The sequence below is a fragment of the Mchenga conophoros genome, linkage group LG4 (assembly GCF_057382185.1).
Source record: "Mchenga conophoros isolate Kocher_MC1m ecotype Shallow Benthic linkage group LG4, M_conophoros_male_GT1.1, whole genome shotgun sequence".
NCBI lineage: Eukaryota > Metazoa > Chordata > Actinopteri > Cichliformes > Cichlidae > Mchenga > Mchenga conophoros.
Genome location: NC_140529.1, coordinates 27,429,910 through 27,457,697, shown reverse-complemented (window position 1 = coordinate 27,457,697; position 27,788 = coordinate 27,429,910). Strand labels below are relative to the sequence as shown.

Genomic DNA, 27,788 nt, shown 5'->3' with positions numbered 1-27,788 from the left:
ACCAGGTGAGATTATTAAAAATGTAGAGTTTAATATATATATTTCTTTCTGACATTCTGATAAGGATTGCAGGTAGGCTTCACAGTACATACTGTGTTCCACTTGATATGCTAAGCAGAGGAAGGGGTGGGACGGGTGGGCTTGACAAGCAGCAGGTTTTTTTTGTACATTAGTAGTGAAAGCAGAAGGAGGCAGTACATCCACAGACAACGTCTACTCCTCCACCGTATTGCTCTGAAACCCACAAAGGACCATTTGTCTTAACGATCCACATTCTCTAGAGTCCATCTACAGGCTTAGAGTTTATTCATGGTCCTTCTTACAATCCATAAAGAAAATTGTGATCGACAGAAAACATGGATTATCAAAACACTATCTAAGCGCATGCATGAAACACATTTTCACATTTTACTTTTTTTTTTTTTGCTTTTCTTTCACGCCACCCTCTCACCCATGCACGCACGCACACACATGCACACACACAAAATAATGCAAACAAACTGGGCTTTACTTTTTCAACATACTTGATGATGAGGTGAGTTAGGAAATATAGGCCAACTTAAGTTAAATGATAAACCTATGCAACTTTGTTGCAACCGATGGATATGCACTTGAAATCTGCTGTTACTTTACTGTCGTAATTCTTTTAAACAATTATGATTTGTGTTATGGGGAAGGGTACAGATTTTTTCCCTTGTTTGGCGACATAATAATTACACCTATATATGCATGCTTTTAAGTGGCTCCAAGTTCCAGTAATGATTCACAAAAACGTTACATTTATGCTGCTCGGTACTGGTAACAATACATGCCATAAGGCCCTAATCAACCTTCTGTCCAATGCTAACTCTTACTTGTCCTGTTAGGTATTACAAAATCAGGTAGCCTGCTATATGAGATCTGAGTCAGTCACATTCAGAAACAAACCTGCCTCCTTGTATAAATGTATGGATCCAGCACAGAAAATTAAATCCTCTAGCACACATTAATTATGTCTATAGTTCCAAAATAACAACCGGTGTGAGGGCACTTGCAATTGTCATACAATTACCACAACTATCAATATAATCAACATCACTAAAATCTTCATAAACAAAGTCCATTGAGAACACACACTGAGGCATACAGTTGATTACTTCTGGAGTGAGAATAATCTATAATTAATTTTGGCAGAGATTAATTCACACATAAAATAATAATAATTATAATCAAAAAGGCTTTCAAATGAAATTAATGGCTTATTTCTGCAGGTTCGGGAAAGGTGACTTTGACCACTTTTTGGACTCTCGTGGATGAGTAAACACTGTAATTGCACTTTAACTGACAACGTTATTGTACTCGGAATATTTGAAGGAAATTATACTACCACTGCAGCATCTGTTACATGATAAATTTGTATCATTAATTGTCTGAAAATAACAGCAAAGGGCAATTATTTCAAATTTAAACGTGCGCCAATTTTACTACTAACAACAGCAGTTTAGGGGATAAATGTGTCCTCATTATGAATTCATTAGATGGCCCGTGCAAACAAATCATTGAGTCGAACAAAAAAGAAGAGAAGATGGCATCTGTGTGCAACTCCTTCGGCCTTTAGCATGCCTGAAGTCAAAGCTTAAGAGGAAGAATTAGAAAGACCACATTTGATTTTTTTTTCTTTAAGCAGAAAAAAACATTCTGCATTTCTGCTGCAGCATCATAGTTACCTGGTGTTAAAGTGAAAAAATTATGACTCTACAGTAAACCTGTTCATTGTGTGTCGGGACAAAAATAACATCAAATTTTTAATCATTACATTTTCTACACAATAAATATCAGCACATATATCATTATTATATATTCAAGATATGCATTTTACATATAGTTTTCCTCTCAGCTTATATACATCAGTTTATGTACAGTCTTTGTATTTACACAAGGGGTCAAAGGTCACTGAACCTGAAGCACTTGAAACAAAGTTAAAAGAGAAAGACATACGAACCTAAAGGCAGTGTAGTCATCCATCCGTTATCACTCACTGTTACAGCACTGGGGTGGGAACTAAAGTTACTTTTCGGTGTGAACAACAACAGTAACACTCGCACAAAATAAAGCACTGCCATTCTCAGGCCCTTGGTAAGAAGCAGGTCGATCGATATTGGCTTGTCATGCAAACACGTCGTGGTGCTTTCTAAATAAATAATGGATGCAAGAAGTACAAAAACTTGAATCATAATAACATTCTTCTCTTACTGTGCTGGTATAAAGTGAGTTAAAGTGAGTTCACCTAAAGGTAAATTTCAGACAGAGCACTGTAGCTGTACTTGCGACAGAAGAGGGGAATTTAAAATGGGGAGTGGCACTAAGAAAAACAACGTTAAATGTTACTCTGGCATGCAAAGCCTGTCTCTGGGGCTCCGCATATTCCTAATGTGCACAAAGCTTGAATACCCTGTGAGCAATAAAATCAGACTACGCTCTCGCTCCGTGTTTCCGTTTCACCCTGAGGATGGGCTTTGCTCCAAACCATGTCAGGCTCTGAGTTTCCCTAACCAAATATTGTACAACTTGCAAATATCATATTGCAATTTGATTGCATGTTCTAATAAGGCAAAAAGAAACTTGAAAACACAGAAATACAGACCACTGCATTAAACGACAAAGCAAAGCTATAAAAAGAAATTAGAAAAAAAAATCTTTTTAATGCAATACTCATCTAAATTCCAGTCTTTCCTCCTAAAGGCAACTGTTCCTCCACTATGGCATTTTGGTGTGTTTTTTTTTTCTTTTTTCTTTTGGTAGTTGTAGTCACACTAATTTACTAGCAAGCAGTTGGAAAAGTTCAGTTTGTTTGCAGCCTGTAGCAGATGTGAGGGAGGGTTCATTTTCTGGTTGGCAATGGTGCGGCCAGTGTTTTTCCATCGGGCCTTGGCGAAGACAGTTAAAGAGTATGTACAGCCATAGGGGTTCTGGAAATGATGCCTATGGGTGATAGGTCATAGAGTGGTGCTCTGGGGCTCCTCCTCAGGCACACCATCCCCCTCTGGATCTGTCACTGCCATGGACCTCCTGCAGGGGGCACCGCTGAACTCATCGATGAGGCTGTCCAGATTGACATTGATGGAAGGGATTTCATAATTGAAGATATCTAATGGTGAGGATGGGAAAGGTGAGTATGGTGAGCAGAATAGTGTGGATGGTGATAATGAGCACCGGGAAAAGGAAGAGGAGGAGGAGAGGGCAATATGACAATGAAAATGGAGTGTAAAAATGAAAGAGAGCAGAAATAATATTAATTGTTTTGAGTCTGAACTCATGGTAAGTGGCATATGATCGAAGGAATCAGTAGATTACGTGTGCTTCACATTTTACAGTGTGGTGCTGATTATGTCAATAAACTTGGTAGAGGCTAGTGTAGCGAGTCGCTGCCTTTTGTGTCTTTTGAGACAGGAAGAACAGATATTCTGTCAGATAAAATACAATAACAAGTCAAAATGACTGCACAGTGACAAATTACATGTTTACAACAGTGGACAGATAAACATCAAGGAGGCAACAGGATGTGTGTGGAACTCTCTGGAAAGAAAATGGCACCAAGACACCAAGTGGGCTTAAAGTAAGAATGGAGATCTCTAGAGGACTGAAATTAGTATTTGCTGTGAATATAGATACTCTTACGTGCTGCTCCATTTAATGGAAGCGGCAGATCCAAACAGAGACGGATGGCTACTCCTGTGTCGGAATGAGATGGAGTGTGGCAGTGTAGTAAGAGGAAGCAGAGGTTATAAAAAGCGATGAACCTGCCAAAGGAGGAGTGGGGGTTACCTGTGACCCCCCTGATACGAGTGGCAGGGGCGTTGGAGATGTCTGCCAGCATAGGGCTGGGAATGGGGAACAAAAGGAAAGGGGCTTTAAGATGAAACCGTTGTAAGCAATGGCATCTGCAATGTGAGCGCAGTGTGATGCACTCTGGGAAGTCCTTAAGCCATGCATTATTCGTTGAAGACAGTGCAAGGAAAGTACAGCCAACCTGCTAAAAAAGGACGGGGATTATGATTGGGCATTACAGGGTAGGTATGTTTGAGGCAGGCTGCAGGAGACCCCAGAGGCATCCACGGTACGAGGCCAGGCAGTGAGATGGAGTATATGGGGCGGGGGCGGTCTGGCTTACCCTAAAAGTCCCCCTCACACTTAGCCCACACTGAATCCCTGGCCTCACACAGCTGCAAAGTACACAATAGTAGCAGGGGGAACAAGAGAATGATAAATATAACAAAGTGACAAAATCACTGGTGTATATATATTGACAGAGCACCTCAGTTTGAGAACATCATATTGTAGCTTTATCGTTGGGTTTGTCTGGCTAGGTTTCCACTCCTGCTACCCAGTAAGAGATGCTAGACTGGTGTGAACTGTGTAAGCCTCTGACCTACCTCTGCCAAGTGGGGGTCTGGGTAACACAGATAAACAGAGAGCACATGATGAATCTAATGGCAACTTTCATACAAGCAGGACGAGCTATGCTTCTCTGATGTTTCCACACATTACCCAGAAACATCATCACATAACACAAGCAATGAATACATTGTTCAAGAGATTTCCTTACTACAGTAGCACAAGAAATGCTAATATTTACATTTTCTTATCATTCTCAGGCATCTGTGTCTAAAAGGCAACTTGTATTCATTCGGACATTTGTTTGGGAGCAGTCAGTAAAGGGGAAAGGTTTGTCTACAGTGACAGGTTCTACAGAGTCCTACACTCGTCCACCGTCTCCATTGGACAGAGCCACAGCGAGTCTGAGAGAGGGCCGCTGCAGCCCCACCTGTGGGGGTGGCGGTGGGGGTGTTGTTGCCAAGGGTTGATGTTTACCTGTAGACATGCTCTCCCCAGGAGACAGTCCATCCAGGAGGCCCTGCTCCATGGGCTGAGGGACTGGGGCCACAGGTGGGCCAGTTAGCCCCGGAGGGGCTATGGGTGGCTGAGGAGGGGGCAGGCTGGGTCTCTGCCTGGGCTTAGGGGCAGGCCGCGACTTGGTGAGTGTCCCCGTCAGGGAAGGCGGGGACGAAAGAGAGTGGGGTGTACCCAGTGGGGTCTGCCCAGGGGAGGACGGTGGTACTTGACCTGGAGGACATGCCAGTCCATAAGGGGAAGGGGTGCTAGGAGGTGTAGGGGACAGGCTGACTGGTGACGGCTGACCTGTGGACTGGTCAGACATCCCTCCAGACTGGCCGTATGGGACCTTAGGAGGCACGGGAGCCAACTTCTTGGAACCTGTTAACACACCATAGTCATATTAAAGTTACCTGTGGAAATACGAATAAGACATGTTTAAAACTTCAATGTCAATGTCAATGAAAGCACATATTACTGAGGCCCTGACCTTTGCGCAGGGTGTGTGGACTGTGCTCTGTGGAGTGGGGAGACTGGCTGCTGCTTTGAGGGCTACTGCTGGGGGGTACTGTTGGACCTGCGACCTGGATGGCTTTGTGTCCAATTACAGGGGAAAGCTCTTTACTCTTCAATGAACTGAAAAGGATGGATATATATTATTATGTGAACATATAAACATATAAACAGTGTTTTGGACTCATCGCAGTCTACATTTACAGTCACTACACCATCATCACCATCATATACATGGCTGCTTCCACTGTTAATAACATTTTTCTAATCTCAAGGAAAGCAGTTCAAAATCTCAACACCTGTTTGTTATTTTTTTAATAGATTTACAAAAAGTTGGTGCACAATATTCTGTATGGATGCAGATGCTTTCAATCCCCCTGCAACAAAAGCTACTTCTGGGTGTTTCCTTATTCACAAGGGGTTGCCACAGCAGGTAGCTCTACATATTTGATTGGGCAGATTTTTACAGCAGATGCCCTTCCTGATGCATCCCTGGAGGATTTCTGTCTCCCTCTTAAAAGGAATCATGGCTCTGTTGCTTGGCAAATGTGTAAACCACTACACTATAGAAAAAAATAAGACAAACACTTCAAAAAATAATTGAGCAATACCAGTATATTGACTATATATGTGCTAAGAAACTCAATTACTGGGATGTGACATTCATTTTCACGAGTGATTAACAAACAGAAAAATTCCACCTGGGCTTGCAGAACGTTTGCCAGATTTAGTAAACAACAGGGTGTGAATACGGATTGAATGTGTCTTTGGACAGTGACAATACACTCAAAATAGATGAGAGACACTTCATGCAACTAGATATGACTGACAAAGTATTAACTGAGTACATAAATGAACCGAAGTCGAGTGACTCTAAATAAACTGCATGAACAACAATAACAAATAATTGCTTAAAAACGGTTTAGAAACTTTGTTTTACATGACCCATTTGAATACCCCCCCACCCCCTCCACCATCACCACCACCACAAGTAAGAAAAAAACAGACAAACAAACAAAAAATAACACACTTATAGAAGTGCCATTTAAAGTTGCCATCTAATTAAATGGTATTCGTTTTAGTTGTACATCTTCAGCAGACTTCGGAACCACAGGTCATCAGCTTTCCAAATCACAGGAAAAGTGTTAAAAAAACAAGTTCTGACCACAGACAGAGATTTGGTGTAATGATTCACACCGTCCTGTTTGGTAGTAGCACCAAAGACTTCTGACTCAAGAAACTATCAGAGGCAAAACTGTAAAACTCAGCACTTTGGGTCCAGCTGGAGGTACTGCACTGTTAGGGTTCCCATTTTGCTAATCTCATAAATCCTTAAAATTCTTCAAAAAAAACGAAGAGGTTTTTCATGTACTGTGTGCTGGTTAGTAGAAAAACTGCAGCAGACTTGACAATAAATACATTTCTATTCTAGTTCGAAGCCATTCCTTGTGTATTTATCATCTACTCAATAACAGCAACAAACTGAGCGCTATATAAGCCAGTAACATCCTTGGTTGCTAGGCAACCCAGCTGACAGGCATCCTGAGACAACCTGTGTGTTACAGAATCTCAGCTATGCAATTTGATGGGAGAGGTAATAAAAAAAGAAAAAAAGAAAAAATATGAGCCAGCGAGCTAAAGGAGAAATACAGCTGCCACTCTGTGATGCATCCATAGTGGCCAGGCGTGTGTTGTATTTACCTAGTCAGCCTGGGGGGTCCTCTCTCTCTGGCACAGGGGCAGGCAGCCCACGGCGGGGGCGGGGGCACGGATGAAGGGAGGCTAGGGGGGTTGCCAAGGCTCTGGTCATGACGGGTTAGTACCAAGGGGGTTTTGACGTAGAGGGGCAAAGCATTAGTGTCTTGTGGGGGGGCATGCGACATGTCACCAGGCGGGCTGTGTTTGGGGAAGTGAAGACAGCTAGGTTTGGGGTTCGAATTGATGTCAAGTGACGAGGAGGAGGAGGAAGAAGAGGAGGAAGGGGGAGGAACAGGGGGAGTGAAGCCAGACCAGCGCATTGGGGGTGGGGGTGAGCCAGGCGGCTGGGACTCTGGACCTGGTGCCACAGGGCGAGCGCAGGGCGGGGGTTTGGGATAGAAGTGGTGGGGGGCAGTGTGGCACATAGAAGTGGGGTAAGGGGGGGGTGGACGGTCCTCCCCTGGGGGCGGGTGGGCATGAGAGGTGTCCGGCCGATTGAGCGACACGTTGTCTGAGCTGTAGATATTAAGAGAATAGACAGCACAAAAGAAACAGCTCTATTGACTGAACAGGGAAACGCACTGGAGCGATATAGGATAAGCTGTTTGGATGATTAAGGTGTGTTAGTGTGTTAGTCAGTTCGAAGCCGAAACCAGTTGGCAAAAAAAAAGTGCTGCATCTTGCGGTGGGCAGTGGGTACACAGTCAGCTTATTGCAAATACAAAGACAAGCACAAAGAAATAGCAAAGAAAATTAAGTTTCATTGTGAAAGAAAAAATGATACAGTGTGTAGGACTCCCTCTGTGATCACCTTGTGTCTGCACACTGCATAGAGCTGTGAGGATCCTTCTCTGGAACCAAAGTGCTGGTCTGCAGCTTTCAGTAATACCAAGTTGAGTTGATGACTGAAACTCTCCTCACTGCTGGATATGGAAGCCCTACCCGCCTTAATCCTATATGACTTGTTTGTATCGCAGGTCCTGCAGTCAGCCCAGGGCAGTGTGAAACAGACACAAAACCCTTTCAAAGGCTGAAAGAGCCACAGGAAATGGGGGTGGGGGGGAGAAAGACAGCCAAGCCAGAAGCCATAATATTTCTTGTCTGCCACATAGGCAGAGCCAGTGACCATGAGGTGATTACTCATGTGTTTAATTGTGATAATGATACCAAAGAAATTGTGAAATCAGTCTGCGTGTCAACAGAAAAATAACTAATTCACGACCAAAGCTGAGAAAGCCAAGCCACAACAATGGGATATTGGATAGATTAGCATGCACGCAACAACTAGCAGGTTGAAGCTTTGCGTCACGTAGATAAACAAAACTTGTTTATACAGTATTAGGACTAAAATCCTTCAGATTTGAAAAGAAATGGGCTTTTTTTTTGGCAAATTTTACCCACAGTGACCTGACAAATGGACACAAGGACAACTCTAAGAATGTGTGATGTCTGAAAACAAATTCAGAACAGAATGCGACATGAACATGTTGAGGGAGATACTCCAAAAAAAAGATGGAAGCATTGCATATGAATGGAAGCATGGTTAACACGGCCAAGAACCAGTGCAAGATGATGGTAATGATGGTGATGACAATAAAAACGAACACGGGTGGATGCATGGAGAAGCGAGGGCCAGGGTCTCCACGGTGACTTACCAAACCCTTTCTCCAAGTGGAGGTGTGGCAGACGGAGAGATGGCAAGCTCTCCGGGCTGCTCGGGGATGAGTGTGTCTGCAGGGGAGCCGGGGCCTTGCATGCCTGGAGGAGTGGAGGAAGCCTTACGCGCCAGGGTGGATGAACCCTTACGAGACACCCAGGAGGTATCCATAACCCTGACGCCCATACTGGAGACAAAAACATGTACAGACTCATGTGTGACATCAGCAAAACTCATGTGAGGCAAGTGGGGATAGTAAGGAAAGAAGTCGTGGGAAGAAGGAATGATACAATACCTTTGTATCTTCCTAATGCTGCGTTAGTAAGGGAGAAGAGAGGCAAAAGTGACATGAGGTCATAAGTAATGCAGACAAGGGTCACAAAATGTTTAATATTTGATATGAAGCAATGATTATGGCAGGGAGATGAGTAGAGGGAACAGTAAAGGGATTCAGAGAGAAAGTCAGGTCATATAACCAGTATGTGCTAATCTGCTGAATGCCATTTAGAGGGTTATTTCTTCCAATTAAACCTTTATAGTCTAAGAAAAGCTCAGGCTTCTCCCCCACATTGAATAGTTGCTTAAACAAATTTAGATTGATGCCTTTAGTGTTACATCCTTTGTATTCACTTGATTGGGGTGTTTTGTTCAAGGTGTTGGTTCTAATTTCTCCAGTGATATTCCACCGTCTCAGTGAATGAGTCATGCCAGGTGACGTGCAATCCAGACTGTGAACGAGGAGTTGGGTGTGGGAGGATGGGATTGGAGAAATATTTCCTCTTGAAGAAAAAAACCTAGCAGCTCTCCATCAGAAACCTGTTGCCATAGAGACCATGCCATTCAAACTTATTCAGCCCTACGTATTTAAATGAGGGCAGTTTTCAGGCTTCTCTTGATGAATCCTGATAATTAAAGATACACCTGTATATATTACGGTGAGATAAGATATTTAACAAGAAACTGATTTCTGTGCTGCTTATGAAGGCTTCTGACTCATCCGAATGAAAACTTTAGATCGGAGGATCTTAATGTGCAAACGCTGCTCTCCTCAAATATAAGAATTCAGTATCTGTTGCCTGAGAAGAGGCGTGGGTGGAAAGAGAGAGACTGAAGGAGAGTGAGAGGTGGGTAGCAGAAGTGAGCACTTGGCATCATACCCATCTTTCTTGTAAAACTCCAGCATCATGTTGTCAGTGGCGACACTCAGTGGGCGTCGGCTCTGATCGTGCTGCTGCTTGCGATCGGATTGGTCCATGTCTGGTGAGGGCATAGAGCTGTAGTTGGAGTTGTGGTTGGTGTGGATCGGGCTTCCATAGCTGCCTGTCAAGTTGAACTCAATCTCTGAGGCAGAAGCAGACACACCATCAGCATGTAGTCTATTATACTTACAGTAATGTTTAGAATTGTGTGCGTTTTGAGTGCACACAATTACTCCAAAAAAACCCACAGTTAGTATGAAGAACTGAAATAACTATAATAAAATTAAGATTAAGCTATGCAACAAATACAGTACTAAAATGACATTTTAATGCTTTTTTAGCATATGAAAGTCTACAGAGAACATCCAATCAATAACAGTTAATCTTCAATTTAAGTCACATGCTGCAACATCAGCATTGCACTGTGCTGTGAATCAATGTATAATAGTAGTTGATACACCAACCAGGTGCTGCTGTTCAAATCCACAAAAATGAAAAAAAAAAAAAGATGTATACATTTAAATATCACCAGAGTGAGTTTCTTGCAGTCCCTTCAACATACAGAAATATGAAACATCAGTGGTTCTTTTATTTCTGAAGCGTGACAAAAAACAGGCATTACCTTTGTTAAGGGTTCATAGTGTCTTGTCCATTGTTAAGTATGTTTATGTATGTTTTTTATTGGGTTAGTCAGTTTGCTGTATTGCTGTATGGTGTTTGTTTGTATCATTATTGTCTTGTATTATCAGGCTGGGGAGAATAGCCATGCAACCATATGATTTTTGAGATGTTTGCATGATTATGACATGCAAAACTATGTCCATTTGAATAAAGCTAAACACTTTTTTGTTCTGGGCAATGTTTTTATCATCTCAAATCCCCTAATTGTTACTTACAATGATATAATTTAAACAAGAAAACAGATAAGATGCCCAGCGCAGTTACAATTTTACATACATAGTGTGTAATCCCCACCTCCAGGGAAGAACCAGTCAGCATGCTGAATGATTGGCTCGATGATGCCAACAATCTGTAGGGACACGGTCGTCATCATCTCTGTCATGTTCCTGGATAGAGCAGACAAGTGAGCTATAGCAGAGTCACTCAATCGTTGGTTTAAATCCAAAGAATAAAATTATTAGTTGCTTTAAGAATACATACGGTTCATTGTGTGTCCAGAGCAAGTTTGGTCCAAGGACAATAGCCATGTTACCAGGAGTCATCTTGTTAGCATCCTGATACTCACTCAGCTTGGCTAAGAATTTGATCAAATATCTGTAGGATTGGATAAAATTAACTGTGCATTTTAAAAGTATAACCCACTGTTTTTGGTTAGATGTGACATGTCTGCTTGTACCATTTACTGATTATAAAGTAAAAAAAAAATAATAGCAGCAATATTAGACGTGCCACCTGCAGGCAGTAAATAAGACTGTAAAACAGCATGAGTTATTGCCTGCAGGAGGTACAACTACGAGTACTGCAAAGACATTACAGTAATTTTCTTGTCAGTGATTCTTGTACTTCTAAAGTTGCTGATCCTGCTGTTAATATTATTTCCTGTAGGTGGCACAAGTTGAGTAGATATTTGTAGGATTGAAAGGATTTCACCCGGATTTTCACTTGGATGTGGTCCAGTTTTGTTTCTACATACTTTCCCGGTTTTTGATCTCCTAATGTTTTGTTTATGATAGTAAGGCTACACTGAAACATGTGCAATCCTGCAAATCAATGGGCAGAAAATCAGGGAAAGAAACTGACCTGAAATTGTTTAAGTTGTCTGTGGGGAGTTTTTCACATGTTGCCATCAACGCCTGTAGTCTCTTGTCAATGTCTTGAATGCTGAGGAAATATAAAGTTATTACGGTTTACTGTTGCTCTACTTCTTTATAAATTTCATCATTTTTCTTTTTGACAGTTAGGGGCCCTGTACTAACACGCTGAACTGGTTTCTATTTTTAATCACTGCCAATGGCACAATTTGAGAAAATACTCTTAAGAGTACAGCAACTCACTTGGAGGCTTGAATCCATTCATCATAAAGTTCAGTGGTCATCAGTGGATCTGGGAGCTCACGAAGGTATGATTTCAGGGCCCCTGTGGGATTAAAAAAACAAGGACAGCGTAAAAACTGGTCAGCTCTTTGAAAGAAGTGGAGGGTTGTTTTCTCTCTACTGGCGAGCCCATGCTCCATATCTCTACTCCCCTCTAGCAGGCCCTCATAGCTAGTGCATCTGCCAAAGTCAGACAGCTCAACACAGATTTCATGCTAATCTGTGAAATGAACAGCAATATCTGAAGAGAAAGCTCTTGGGAAGATAACGCAGAGGAAGACATTTTCCAAAGAACCACATTTGCAAAGTGCATTATGTCCAAAAAAAGACTGCAAACACTTCAGCTTTTTACAAATGAACTTTTGATCATGGAGTGAAAATAATTGGCTGTTTACAATTTAGCCTCTAACAATTACAGAGAGTTGGGATTGTTGTTATGGAAATGTGCTTTGAACAATGCATTTATGTGGGCGTAGATCACCTGCGATGGCGTGTGGATCGGAGGAGTACTCCTGCACATCAAGAACTCCACAGTCCAGGGACGCTTTCAGCTTCTTCAGCTTGGAGGCTGATGGAGCCACTCTAAAGAGGCCCTACAGCCCCCACACAGGAAACACGTGATGTGTAATTATCATATCTAACACATCTAAGCAGGAACACAACGCAGATTTTGAATATTTCCATTAAATGTTAATTATGGACAAGTGATTCATGTATATGAGCGTTTCTTCTACCTCCTCTTGCATGCCGCACTCTAGCAACATGGTGACACAGGCTTCGATGGGGAAGGCAATCTCTCTCCCACTTATAGTCAGGTGTTCCTCCAGGGACTTGCCATACGACGGCTTCTCCACCCACGCCTCTGCAATACCAAACAGTGCCCAGAATCACACGTGGATAAAAACAACCCTATGCATCATGTCTTTTGTCTAGCAATTGTAAATTAACCATTAATTAAATATCAAGGTGCATAACTGTTCCTTAATTATGTTGTTATGTAACATGCCAGGCCTATTAGTGTATTCTTTACTGATCATCTTGGTATTCCTTCGGGTACAGAAATGGAGCAGATCTCAACACAAACACACACATAGCTCTTGACACAATGCATGACTCACCTTGGTGAGCTTTAATCTGGGGTAGGACACTATGAAGAATCTCTAATGACTTCCTGTGATATTCTGCCTGCGTTTCTATCAGCTACAGAGGAGAGCAGGGGGAAATAAAATATAAGATAATGCACCAAACAATTATGATTTTAAAGTCATCTTCAGTGTTTACTACAGCTTGTGCTTAAACGCAAAAAAAATCTGATTCTTATCAGCCGCAACGTTAAAATGTCCGGCAGGTTAAGACAGCAACACTCATCGTCTTATTCATTCATTCACTGACACATAGTACTCATCGCTGCGCACCAACCACACCCACCAATTCAGGCAATGACATGCCCTGAAGGCAGTGGCTTCAACCAGTAGGGCAATGCTCACCGCCAAATAACAAACCCGCTCGGACATGGTTTTAATTGACACAACAAAGACACCAAGGCGTTGACCTAACCGAGCCTCTTAGAATCCTAATCTGGATATGCCAGAGAAGGCCTGATCACAAAGGAGCCAAAATATCAAGTTTTAATGCCACATGTCCTGTCCATACCCCAACAGGTTAGAAGTGACAACATGAGTGGGACCTACATGATATGAAGCAGTTGTGTAGCTCCCATATTTAATGTTGTTGGTGTAAATGAACTCTTACACCAAAAGACAAAAAACAAAACAATTTGCCAATTTGATGACATATTTGACTTACCGTCTGGAAGTAGTTTGCATAGTCTATTTCTTTGGCCATGAAATTGTACATATCTGCTGACAACTGATCCTGAAAAAGAAAAATCGTCTTAAGGAAATAATCTCACTAACATCATAGATAGAACTTTAATATCATTCCATGACTGTGGCCTATTTGTGTCTGATTCATGTGCAAGTGTTATAAATCAAAGAGGAGGGCAAAAGTAGCTGGATGAAGGCATGATATACACGTAGCTCTGATCGTTGACTCACTCTGCAAATTTCCATCCGATTGGCTGTCTCCTCCATCTCCTCTCTTAGGGACTCAGACTTGGCACCGGGCTGCAGAGTGCTGGGGTGACTGGATGACTTGGATGACTGTTGATATCTGTGGGTAAATGAAGCAGTCGCCCCTGCTTTAGACATTCCAAGTTTTTATTTTAGCAATACACTAACCACAGCAGGTTTTAGCCTCACTGTTTGAACACTGTTCACCTTGTTCGTGCTGAGTCCATGTCCAGGACAAGTTTAGCTAAGTGCTTCCTCTGTTTCTGGATATTAGGAATGTCCACCTGAAAAAAAAATCCAAGGAGTTAATATGAAAACAGTCAACTCATTATACTTTGTTTCTGCTAATAGCAATGGAAATAAAAACACCAAAATGCAACTTTTAACTGGTACATTAAAATAACACTATCTGCTCACCTCCGCAAGGATATAAAGAGGCTCCACCACATCTCTCTCTATCTGGTACTCAAACTGAATGAGTTCCTGGGCGAGCTTCTCCTCTGTCTCCCCACAGAGCTTCAGCATTTTTCTGTTGGTAAAAGCCAAGCACAAAGTCATAAGCAATCAAATACAATTAAACACAAGGATAATAAGGACAGAGAAGAATTCAGCTGCCAAATCTGTAATTAAAGATGACTCTGTGTGTGTGTGAGTTAAGCACAGGCGTATTAGTAGTCACTAACCCCAGGAGAGAGTCTTCCCCCAACACTGCAGCCCCTTCTTCCATGCATTGTGCCAGGATGGTAAGCGGTAATTTTTTCTGACGGTACATAGAAAAAATGTTACACGCACTTCTGTAAACTTCAACAGTTGCCAGCAGGACTGACGCCCGTACTCACAGAAGGTGACTTTACAGATCTCTTCTCCATATCAGTCCCCTGCTGACCCTGCAGGCAGGCATTCAGTTTTTTGTGAGTGCTGTGTGACACCTGCTTGACCAGATCTAGGCGTTTCTCCACCTGGGAAAGCACACGCAGAGCAGGTGAATGTGCTTACATGCACACATGTATCCTCACAGATGCAACATAACTGTCAGCTCTAACGCAGCATCATGAATCAGCACCTGCTCTCTCTTCACGGTACATACTGACAGTAAACCTGTGATATTTTAAAAAAGGATTGAAAAAAGGCAAGCTTTCTTGCCATTTCTTCAATTAGTCTTCAGGAATAGTTCTCTGGGCTTCTTGAAGGACATTTAGAGCTCTTCTTTGAATTTTGGCTGGTTTTTGTTCTGTTCTGTGTCAAAATAATAAAAGGGCAGCCCTCAGCCCTGACCGATTGGGCATGATGGGAGGAAAACAAAGAAGCAAAAAAAGAAATCCTCTGAAAATGGTCATGTTTGAGGATTTGACTGAAAATAATTGAAAAAGCAGCCAATGTCCAAAGAAAAAATACAAATAAAAAACACTTTGGAAAGCTGGCAGAACTGTGACTCAAGTGCACTTTAAAAAAAGTACAGAATATATAGCAATTAAAGTACATTGTTCCCAATGTACCATGTGGTGATTTTGACGGACATTATTTTTGATGTTTAATAATCATTATCAATTTATTACAGACTACTAATAATTCACTGCTGTTCACAGGTGCACATATATACACATCTGACATCACAGCTCCCATACACATCTACAGCTCACCTGTAGAAGGTCTTCGCTCAACACCTCTGTTTTTTCTGCTCTGTAAAGATAAAAAAACAAACAAACATATATATTAATACGTTTTCTTTCATATTCTTAAATCCACAGAAACATGATTGCATGTGGCAATTTTATCAGTATGTAGGGAAAGATATGGGAATCAATTCTAGACCAATAAAACATTACTGCAAGATAGCAGAAATTCTTGGAAAATGTTCATTCATCATCTTTCCTATGCAGAGCTTATTAAATTTCATATATTAAACACTGCATTCAAGAAAGAGAAGCAAACTTTCTCATTGGGAAACTAACCCATGGTTTAAAGTATTCGGCTTCTCTCTTCCTTGTATTATTTTATGTTATTTTTTGTTTTCTGATGAAAACAAATGAAAGGAATTATTGCACAATGCGCACAAAGAATTACGAAGCTTTGGTATGCTCTTCATTGGGTAGGCGGCATCTTGGTGCTTCCATATACACACAGAACAGCTGCCACAATCACACAGTTTCTGATTCACACAGGAGAAATAACATCAGACATGCTACCTTTTTAAGTTCTTGATGACATGCCAGTTTAGTTTTGAATAATTTAACACATTTTACAATTCTTGCGTGTCGTTCTCAAAATGCTGTGGGTATAGAAGGCTCATTTACCAATGTGGCAATGCTCCAAAATTTATAGGCCGCATGCACACCTGCCTCTTTGGTGTAAGTGGGTGAGTTTGTGTAAGAATGCAAGTGTCTCTTTAAGTTATCATCTTCAACAATGCATAACAACAGCACATTAAAGCCGCCGATTCAAATGTGTTAATTCCCACTGCATCACATCCTACTAAAAATCCAGCAGATGGGGATTGAGCCAAAGACTGAAGGAAAGGGCTGCAGAGCAGATGAAGCAGATAAAGCTACTCATCCGGAGAAGTGAAAGAGCCATTAGTTCAGAAAAGAGCAAACCACTGGATTTTACAAATACATGGTGTCAGCTCAGTTCAATCAGCTTTCATTTTATGACTTTAGTCAGCAAGGACATTTTCCATATAGCTTAACATGCCGTTTATGATCCTATAAGAAAAGACAGAATAGCCACTTGTCTCCTAAGAACAATTTTATTGTACATTTTCTTTTTTGTGGTAAACTATTACAGAATCTGACACCAACCAAACTTTAATGCATGCAATATATAAGGAATACCTAATGTGGAGGTTAACATATGCTTTCTGCCAAGAAACAGGGATCGGGCAGACCATCTGACCTCCTAAAATGAGGCATTTTCAGATCCCCAGCAGAACACAGTTACTTGGGACTTCCCTTCCTGTACACACAGCCTCTTCCTGTGATTGTGCCCAGACTATGCCCATGCCAACCGCAAATAATGAATCTGAATTTATCTTGGCAAAGCAAATTATATAAAGGACCTTGGTTTGTGCAATAATTGTCACGAGCCAGGGGAAATAATTCAGAAGCATATTACCAAAATGCTGTTTTCATGTATGTTATCAAACAGGCAACATAACAGCTCTCTAAAACTGTTGCTAAAAAGAGGCAAAGTATGAAATGACTAAAAAGTGTCTAATGTTGACACACAGTTGTTTACACATTACCAATAACAGAAAGCTGAACTATTGAGACATTAGCATCTCCAGCCTCAGAGAAAAAAAAAGTGAGCATGGAGCCATGGGAACTGGGTCAAATCATGTACCAGTGGATCTAATCACAGCCAGCCTCTCGGAAAACTGCTCTACTCAATGAGCTAGGAGGCAAAATACAGGAAATGTGTGTGTGCATGTCTAAGAGAGAGCGACAGAAAGATAGCAAAGCAAGAGATTTCTGGCGTGATTTATAAGGATAACTGCGATCGCAGATTGCAGATTACATGACAAAGGGAGGACAAAAATAACCCAAGCAGCACACTAAAGTTTGGCACCGTTCTGCTGAACACTCCACCAGACAAAAAAACTCTGAAATGCCATGGTTTATGAAACAACCTCCCATGCAAGACTGTATTATGTACTGAAAGTAGGTAGTTGCTCTGCATTGTCACTGCCACTGTCTATTGCAGGCTGATCAGCTGACTGGATTTGTTGTTTAAAAGGAGGCAATAACAATTTAAATCATAGACATCTAGCATCCTCAAGGACCGCAAGCGGTGTGGCTATTATGACCTAGACATCAAACAGATTGGAGCCTATCTTCAAAGGCAGCGCTGTCTTGTTCTATGAGTTTGTTTGTTTTCAGAGAGTGGCATTTCCTCTTAGGAAAGCAGCATCGCACATAATCTTGCTGCGAAGATGCAGAGAAAAAGCAGCATTGTCGAGGCATGAAAACTGGGGGGTACTGAAGTTTCTTGGCCCTACCGAACCTGATGTAAGTCTAGCTTCAGGGACAGCTTAGAGGTGAGGAGAGATGTTCTTCTCAGCAAATATCGTGCAAAGTGAGACCTGGGAGGAAAATAAAGACGTGGGAGAGTTGGCAACCTCGCAGGTGGTATGCTCATGGAGGGAAAGGGAGACGTTGCCAGGTTTATGCCAACCATCTGCCACTATGCAGGCATTCCTTTACCTGGAACTGGTGATGACTCAATACAAACACGTGCACAGTCATCTAAAAATATGCAGGTTAATGAAGTAATGTTCAAATTGCAGACATTTATTACAGTCTTGCATGCAAAATGTAACACTGGTGAAAAGGACTTCAAATCGGAGCAATGCAAACATGAACGATCCCAGAGAGCGGAGGAAGATAAATGAGTTGACACAATATTTGCGCAAGATGATCAGCTGCCAGAATGACAAACTTTTTCTACATCTGGGAGGAACATTAGCAAAGAGCTGACCTGAATAAAAGTCTAGGTAAGGTCTGTTTAGGACATATTTGTAAGGTTTCAGAGATTATAATTCGTTGTATTTCTGTTAAGTTGCAGTTAAAATGTTAGCTTGCATCTATATATTTTTATCTCAAGCTGTGTCAATGTTGGACAGCTGCATCGTTAGCCCCCCAGCACTGAGCATGGTTTATGAAAGCATAAATAATCCATGCTGACATAATCAAAATGCGAATAAAGAAGCAGCCGCTGTCTAGAACATATTGTATTGGTAGCGAGCCAATTGCTGGCTGTTGCTGACTTTCAGTTTGTCTGAGATTCAGCAGGACAAAAAGGAAAAAAAAGGTCATTATCTGGTTTGCTCACACTGCTAGCATGGCTAACAAAGGCCCCTACTCTGAGGCCTGGAAGAGCTACACTGGATGCTAGGTCTTGTACTGCTAGGGGAGGGTAGTGGAGCAGAATGGTGGCCCTGGGCCTCAGCGGGGCATTGCACACCCTGGAGCGCTGGCATGAGATCCACAGTCAGTTATATACATACACACAAGCAATGACACACACAAAAACCCACAATGGTGTTTATGCTTGAGATGCTCCGTGAATATTTCTCCACTGATTGCTTTTTGTTTTCTCTAGACCTGCATCGTGCATCTAAAGGCCCAGTTGGTTTCTACCCAAACGATGAGGCGGGGCAGGCGATGGGATACGGGGTTACTAAAACAGAAAAACCCACTTACTGTAGTTGTCCACTAAACTAGGTCACAGTTCTGTCAGGTATGCAACTGTGAGCACATACATGCACACAGGCATGCACATATACACACACACATGCGTCCAGAGAAGGAGTGAATGAAAGAGAGAGTGAGAGCCTGCAGTGTTCAGTAGCTAATGTTTCACTGGAAACACAAGCACTGAGTTATCTCTAATAACTTTATTCATGGTGCGCTGAATAATTTCGACAAAAAGGCGCGCAACAATGTGGCTTAACTGTGTTTTTACACTTGTCATCTTCCGAAAGACACACACACACACACACACACACACACACACACACACACACACACACACACACACACACACACACACACACACACAGCAGCTAAATGACTTCAAATGCAAGCAAACAATAAACTACGACAAAGCAGCAAAGGTCAAAACAATCCTTTACTTAGAAATGAAACCTTTTTTTTGCCACCTTTTTTGTTAAAGCTATAAATTTCTTCACCATTCTGGGAAATGTAACATGTGCGCTGGCAGAGTCAAACGAATGTGATGAAACAGCTAATACTAAATGAACGTTTCTAGGCAACCAAAGCAAAGGAACGACTATATTTGCTGTGCACAAAAAAAAAGGAGCTGGAGAATGATTAAACAGCAAAGGGGAAAAAGCAAAGGGGAAAAAGAGGTAAATAAAACAGGAAGTTGTTATTAGTAGATCAGTGCTTCCTGTTCTGAGCCTATTGACATTCTTGAATGGACGGAAGTGAGCATGCTTAAAGGGAGTCACCCGTCTCGTTTTTCTTTTTAACAATGCCAAGCTTGTCCAGTTCATTTATAGCAGTTTAGTACTAAGAATTATATACCAGAGAACTTTATGTACAGTGGTATCATCATAAATTTAGCCTTTAGTGATTCATTCTCTGCATCCCTGTTGGAGATGATATCATGAGCAACAGCCTGGGTCAACCCTAATACTTTGACATGTCACGTCAAAATATTGATGCAGCAATGCTATTCTACTGCTTTCTCTTGCAATCCAGTTATTGAGTCGCTGTTAAACAGTTAAACAGCTTCCCTGACATTTTGACTTGCTATTTTACGGGTTTTTGTGGGGGGAGGCCTCTCAGATAAATGAGGGTAATGCGAATGGAAACTTAAATGAAGAAGAAGATATTCACAAGAGGAAAATGGTGGATGGTGGTGGAAAGCGAATCAGATCTCTAATTAGCTCAACTGACACATTACTGGAATGAACAATAATGACATTACACACACACACACACACGCTCACACTGACATTAAAGCGCAGTGAATAAATACACAATCCCTATTTCTTTTTTTTTCTTTTTTTTTTCTTTTTTTTTCTTTTTACCAATTTAGGGCAAATTACTTCAGTTACACAGATCTCATTATGTATCAGAGAAGATTGTCTTGTGATATATTGCAGAATTTCTGTGACACCATTATTATCATGTGAGTTCTTCTATTTGCCACCCTGCTGTGTACATGATCACTTGTACAGGAGCCAGGTCAATAGGGACAAAACGAAAATAAAACTCCACAGGAGAATCTGGATCTGATGGGATTAATCAATCTCCTTCAAAATGTTGCAAGTTTTGTTGTTTGTTCTTTAAAAAAAAAACAAAAAAAAAATAAAAAATCAGTACCGAGTTTTTTAGTTGATCTTTAGTACAGGGGCTCTTTAAGAGGTTAGTCTTTTGAATGAATCAACACGAGTGACATGGAGAGGGAGAAACAGCGCTTCTCTCTGATATTACATCATCTCTCTTTTGATGGCCAAAATGGCCCCTTGACAAAGGCTCTTTATCTCTACCATACCCTGTAGTATGCTGTCTCTGAAAGGCACTGATGGGGATATGGGAGGGTTACACTTATTTAGCAACGGCTCTCGCATGATCTAGCGCACACATAATGATTCACTTCTGACTGTTGATGGCTTCATAATAATTCATAACACCATAATGTCGTTCCATGTTCAGCTAGAAATGATTACAAAAAAGACAATAACAGCAGTGAATCAGATTGTGAATGCAACTTGCTCCAAGATTTCTATGGTTCCAACCCAGAGAATCAAGGCTAAGAGGAGGAACAGAGAGCTGAGAGGTGGGGGACGCTGCATTTTCATGCAACAAGTTACCTGTCAGCGACCATATGCCCTTTTAGAGCCTGGCACACATTCTCACCAAGAGGTGTGAATGTGTTAATCTTGCACTGAATTTAAAAACAAGCACAGACACCTACTTCTTATTCTAACAGTAATTTGTTTTCAGTGTTAATATGGTCAGCTACATATTAGTGCTCAATGCTGTTTCTGCCCCTTCCTCTCTCTACTTTATACAGTGCAGTGAGAAAGTATTTGCTTCATTGCTTATTTATTTTGTGCATATTTGTCACACTTAGATGTTTTAGATAATCAAACAAATTTCAATAGTAGAAAAACCCAACATAACTCAAGTAAATACAAAATGCATTGTTTTATATGATGATTTCATTTATTAAGGAAAAAACGACAACAACTTATCCATACCTACCTGATCCTGTGTAAAACAATAATATGAGCCCTAATCATAATAACTTGTTGCACCACTCTTGGCAGCAAGAACTGCAATCACGCGTTTCTAATAACTGGCAATGAGTCTTTCACATCACTGTGGAGGAATGATGGCCCACTCTTCTTTGCAGAATTGTTTTAACTCAGCCACATTGGAGGGATTTTAAGCGTGGACAGCTTGTTTAAGCTTATATCTCAACCTAATATTAGTACTAAACTTCGATTAGGTCACTCAAAAACCTTTCAAATGTGGACTTCCTGGTGTGTTTTAGATTGTCCTGCTACATAAGCCGAGTGTGCTTGAGCTTCAGGGTATGAACTAATGACCAGACATTTAACTTCAGGATATTCTGGTCGACAGCAGAATTCATGGTTCCATCAATTACATCAAGTCGACCATTTCCTAAAGCAGCAAAGCAGCCCCAGAGCATCACACTGTTTGACCACCACCATGTTTGACTGTTGATATGATGTTATTTTTTATGAAATTCTGTGTTAGTGTTACACCAGATATAACGGGACTGAAACCTTCAAAAAATGTGGACATTTTCCACATCCACAATCTGTAAATCGGCCACCTGCGTGCTTAACAATAATTCATTCGCCTACTGCGTCAGAAAAGAGATAGAAACCGAGTAAGAGACAATGCATGAAAGAGAAAGCAGCCCACAAATGACTGCCATTTTCAGATAATTGCATTGTGGATTGGTGAGCTAGAAGGCACAAGTAAGAAGAATGCATCTATCATAGAGGTATTTGCGAACACCACAAAGGTGGCAGAAGCAGAGTGCAAAGATGGAATGTGGGTGTGTTAGGGAATGAGATAGTCCTGGGTTTTTTTTTTGTATCTATATGTAAATGTTACTGTGCAGGAAATCATATTCTTACAGTCTTGAATCATAGAATCTTTTTAACAGTCTGTCCTAGACCTACATAGGACAGTGAGTTGGGAATAGAGAAATAGGTCAAGAGAAATGAAGGGTGGGAGCTGGATGAACCAATATAATCTTTTGCTTGCTTCCTGTAAGGACACCAAAAAATTAGAATGTCTTTTTTTAGACAAACGCAAACACTAAAGTACAGGAGAGTTTTCACGGAGACTAAAATCTCAATTAAAGGTTAATGTCCAAAAATAATATTTATAATACTGGTCTCTCCTGCTGTACCAAAACACATTTCTGTTAGCACTAAAGTATGCATGGCTGCACACCCTTTTGCTCCACAGAGGTAATTGGTCAAGCTGGTGATCACATGACATGGGTCTCACCCAGGCAAGCTGCAGCAGAAGCAGAAGCAGCAGCAGCAGCCGCCTTGGAGAGCCAGAGGGATGCTGACACAGCACACCTGAACACCAACCCCCAGCTAAAAGAAGACCTTCATTATAGACTTGCCATTACAAATGCCAATACAAGACAAAAAGACGAGCAGATATAGTAAAAAACAGTTATTAAAAAGATATGAGTTATGAGTCTATTCTTAATAAAGAAACCTACAATAAATAAACTAAAGCATAATTTTATTATTAAATCTTGTTTCTAAATGATAAAATGTAACTCTACATATTCTTAGTAACAGGACCTGTCACTGGTATTATCAAATCTAAAGAGAGCACTGAGTTTCAGGGGGACCAAAGGCCATACCCACAGAGAAACCCTGCTCCAGTCTGAGGATGGTTAAAGCTTGAGTCAGCAGAACAGTTAATATGAAGCCTGTTTTCACTGTTTTGGCACTTTATTCTTTCCTATAGGAGCCCTGCATTACTCACAGGACAAAACCAGCGGAATTAAAAGACAGCTCAGGGGTAAAGCTAAATCAAGTCCATTTTACTTAATGCACTATATAATAGTATATCTTCTGCAAGAGCAGTGTGCAAGGAAGAGCAGCAAAATGACATTGGCATGATAAGACTGTTTCTTGTATAAATGCTTGTAAAAGTCCAATAAATCTGCACATTTGTGATATGTACACATTTTTCCCACTGTCCGACACTAACACTCTAAGGCATGTAGGTGCAGAACACCTGGATCCACACATAGTGTATGCATACAGCATACGTGTTTACTTTATTGGTGGTAATATCAAGAAACATTTATGTTACGCGGTTTAATCTTAATAAGAGCTGTTTAAATTTAGCTCTCCAAATGAACCATGCTTCAGCACCTCTATACACCTCTTAAAATCCTTCAAATTATAAGTGGTGGAGAAATACAGACATAGTTACTGAATGGAGACACCTGCTCTTTTCTAGCGAAAGAAACCTCAAAACAAACAAAACATGATCGTCAAACCAGCATGATCGGGTCATTAGTTGCTAGATTTGGTTTTTCCAGATAGATAGTGATCTATCTCCATTGGCATAGCCAGTGTTTGACACTGTTCAAGGTCACCACAGGGTCAGATCCATTACTTCTTGATCCAAAGATCAAATCTCTGACTATGGTTTGAGAGTGGCAGTTCTTGTTATGGACCACTGTTATTATTAAGAGCCCAGCAGGGCTGTCCGGGGAGAGTTATGTTCCTCATTATCACTGTGGTACAAACAGACCAACTTAGACAGCCCCAGAAATGAGCTAATTTTCTACTTACACTAGCACCACTTGGACCATCTGCATTAAATAAGCTGTATATGTGCACGTACACATGCATAAAAGGAAAAGTGCCATATCTTCTGTGGCCATCTGAAGTCCTCCAACCTGCTTGCCCACACACATATCCAGAATCACACCCACACACACAAACACTCTAATGAGTCACTAGAAGAAATGATGATAAAAAAGACTGAGGCTAGAAAAAGCAGTATGACCTATGGGGAAAACAAAAATGATAGCACCAACACAGCCTGCAATGTGTGCCCCTCCGCATAATAATAATAATAATAATGACAGACACACCTCCTGGTCCTAATCCCCCACCTCCCCTCCCACCCCCCTGCTGGGCAGAGAACACCTTCTGGCCCAGCGCTGCTTGACAAGCTGCTTTCCCTGAACACAGAGGGTGGGGGAAGACTGATAAGCCCACTGGATCGGTGTAAAATGTCACCGGATTTCAGAACCATTCAGAAGCAGAGCAAGAACATGAAAAGATTGGACGGTGAGGACAGAGGTGGAAATCTGTCTTCAGAAACCCCTAATTTAGTTTTAGCACGTTCAGTGGAATGGAAAACCGTCCATTTAAACTGACACATATCATTCCAGAAGCGCATCAGGGAGGCGTGATCACGACCTTCAGGAATTCACGGAGTGGATAACTCACGCCTAAGAGGTGCTTCCCTCCTCACAGCTGATATCACTGCGTAATAAAAACATTGCGCCTTTTTCTCATTTTCCCCTCACGTCGCAGCCCACACTGCATCCGTCTGCATCACGTTTACCTATCGACAGGTTCGGTGACAGGAGTCTATTTTAATCACGACATAACTTGGCAATGCCATATTTGTCAAACTCCACCGATGATACTCTGTCATAAAAATTGGGTCGTCACTATTTGAATGGTCCATGTCGCTGTGATTTTCTATATTTAACATATTTCCGTGGGCAGGTTGGAGCTACTGTGGCAATGCGCCTACACGCTGCCTATGCGGTAGCCTATTCCAGTTGGTATTACGCATAGAACACTTAGGGCGTTTTGAACATGAGGTATACAATATACTTCAGTAAATAAGCAAAAAGCGCAAAAAGGGGAAAAAAGGGGCAAATTAAAGAATGAAAGTCTGTTTGCATTCATCCGATTCGCATCCTTCTGGGGCCATGCAGGGGGGTTCTCCTCTCTTTGACTTGGCCAGTCGCGACAATAGCGCACGGAAACGGTTTCCTTACCTTCCCACCGTTTGGTTGGCGAGCTGTCGCATCCGATTGAATTGCTTCTTCATCTTGTATTTTCTCTGTTAGCACCTACGAGGGGAAATATTCCGCATTACTTCTCACAATACATATCTCCATCCTCCACAGAGGTGCAGCACAAATTCCAATCTCCCATTCCCCCCCTTTCCCTCATCGCAAGCTGCCAGCGCCGAAGAAGTATTCCACGATTACATATTTTCAATTGATAGATATATGTATATTTTTTGCACATCTATATTTGCTCCATTGCCTGCGCAGGGATGCTGGACCAGTCCACCGCGCGTACACACAGGCAGGGAGCGACAGCAGTGACAAGTAGCGGCTGCGCAGCAATGCAGTGTGGGAAATGTAGTGTATCTATGGCTGACTCTTGAATAAAGACTCTATTCTTGCCGGTTCCTGTGAGCTATTAGGCTTAAACGGATCAAATGTGTATTCATTTTTGCATTTTTGTATTTATTTCTTATGTGTGTGTGTGTGTGTGTGTGTGTGTGTGTGTGTGTGTGTTTCTGTAGATATCAGTGGTTGCCTATACTGGTCCACTGAAAGCGTGAAGGGAAGCCCAGTTAATTACTGATTGATTGGTTGATTGATTGAGAAAATTTTACTATTCATTTGTATTTTTATTTTTACCCTTATGGCAAATTAAGCTGCTACAGGAGTTTCAATAAGGAAACGTGCACTCAAACCTCCACTAATAGCTCAATTACTGTAAGTCAGCCTTGGCCACAACCCCATCTAATGTCCATTATGTGCCAATACATTGCCAATTCACCCTTTTGTTGCATTTGCACAACATCCCCATCTAGTGTCATTTGTTTGCCAGTGCAATGTAACTACATGGCACATGTAGTATTAAGTTATAATATTAAGGGGGAAAAGTTAATTATTACGTGAAAAATACGAAACTTTGACTGAAGTTCTTGTGCTCATAATGTAATTTTTAATGACACTAAGAATAACACACATATTTCTGAAATATATTTTCTGTCCTATAACTGGTTGGAGTGCAGAACTGAAAATATCAACTATGAAGGGGTCTTTCTATTTGTCTCCTTTGTGAAAGTTAAAAGTAAGGGCATAGGCTTTGTTGCATCTGTGTTATGGGCTCTTTGCTGCTTTTAGGGTAACTGTCCAGAAGGGAGCAGTCTTGCTTTATAAACCACTTAAAATTTTCACAGCTGCAGTGTGAAATAACAGTGTTAGCATCATAACGTCTGGTATGTTCCCACATTCAAACAAAAATGATGTGTGAGCTCAAATGTTTGGACTAGCTGTACTTGTCTTTTGTGCATGCTCGTCTGCTGAGTTTATCACATAAATCCAAAACTTGCAAATGTAAAATGCATATTTATTAGTCACAGTGTCATTGCTGCTTTTTTATTTATTGCCTGAAAGCACTGTGCAAACCTTTATTCAAGGGAAACACTGCTAACAATTGTGACTACAACCTACGACACATCATTTTGCGTTTTTCTTTTCTTCTTAATGCTAAGCGAATACTTATAAATTAAGCTATAGGAAGCCTATGGATAGAGCTATCATAACAAAATATATACCTGCATGTCAGTTCACAGCACAAAGCAGTTAAAACCTCTGACTAGGAGTGACGCCCTCTGGCTTAGTGTCATATGCCTTAATGGGCCAACAGGTGGGGTACACGCTGCTGCCATAAGGTTCAGAGGCCTCGGGGAGTAAATGATACAGAGAAATAGCTGTTTTCTGCCCTCATTAATCTCACATGTTGGAAATTGAGAAGGGCGGGGGAACCTTCAGCCTTGATCTCAACCTTTTGACCTTGTCAGATCATTTGTTTTCATTAGTCCGCACTCAGATGAACTGGCCAGTTCCAGTTCAGACACCTACCCTGCCCCCTTAAAGAAGGGAGGATTCCTAAAAGTATCTCCAGGGGTCTTCTTAACTCTAGAGCCCCCAACCCCCAAAACGTACTGCTCTAGAGTCTCTGGACACTTCTAAATCAGCGTGGATGATTTCTCACATCCGCTTAGCCTGTTTCAGAAACGCTTTCACCGGTAATCCCTGCACAATGAACAGTATGCCCTTTTTCAGAGAAACAGGAAGGGTGAACATAAACTTAAACCACACGGGAACTGTGTGGTGCATTTCAATG

At 41.4% G+C, this 27,788-nt stretch overlaps 1 protein-coding gene across 5 annotated transcripts; it reads right to left on the bottom strand.

Annotated features, from left to right (window-relative positions):
• Window positions 1–11: 11 nt before the first annotated feature.
• On the bottom strand, window positions 12–25,958 carry arhgap44a (Rho GTPase activating protein 44a). 5 transcript variants are annotated; one of them, XM_085271412.1, is made up of 23 exons: window positions 25,634–25,958; window positions 15,706–15,745; window positions 14,905–15,024; window positions 14,749–14,825; window positions 14,483–14,594; window positions 14,273–14,349; window positions 14,051–14,165; window positions 13,800–13,868; window positions 13,112–13,193; window positions 12,728–12,855; window positions 12,475–12,586; window positions 11,955–12,036; window positions 11,701–11,781; window positions 11,101–11,214; window positions 10,915–11,006; window positions 9,898–10,081; window positions 9,036–9,053; window positions 8,739–8,927; window positions 7,087–7,599; window positions 5,363–5,508; window positions 4,852–5,253; window positions 4,151–4,202; window positions 2,988–3,127 (listed from the first exon to the last, which is right to left on the bottom strand). In XM_085271412.1, exons 1-22 carry the CDS (start codon window positions 25,684–25,686, stop codon window positions 4,195–4,197), a joined length of 2,814 nt encoding a protein of 937 aa, XP_085127538.1. In that variant the 5' UTR covers window positions 25,687–25,958; the 3' UTR covers window positions 2,988–3,127; window positions 4,151–4,194. The 5 variants fall into 5 exon arrangements, with proteins under 5 accessions (XP_085127535.1, XP_085127540.1, XP_085127536.1 ...); XM_085271409.1 differs by lacking the exon at window positions 4,151–4,202 and having other exon boundaries at window positions 12–3,127; XM_085271411.1 differs by having other exon boundaries at window positions 2,987–4,202.
• Window positions 25,959–27,788: the final 1,830 nt, after the last annotated feature.

Excerpts from the sequence above, each read along its gene's own strand:
- arhgap44a (XM_085271409.1), bottom strand. The coding sequence starts at position 25,686 with ATGAAGAAGCAATTCAATCGGATGCGACAGCTCGCCAACCAAACGGTG. Across the intron at positions 15,025-15,705 it reads TGAGCGAAGACCTTCTACAG|GTGGAGAAACGCCTAGATCT; the intron begins GTGAGCTGTAGA and ends GTGCTTTCCCAG. Across the intron at positions 10,082-10,914 it reads TGACTGGTTCTTCCCTGGAG|AGATTGAGTTCAACTTGACA; the intron begins GTGGGGATTACA and ends CTTCTGCCTCAG.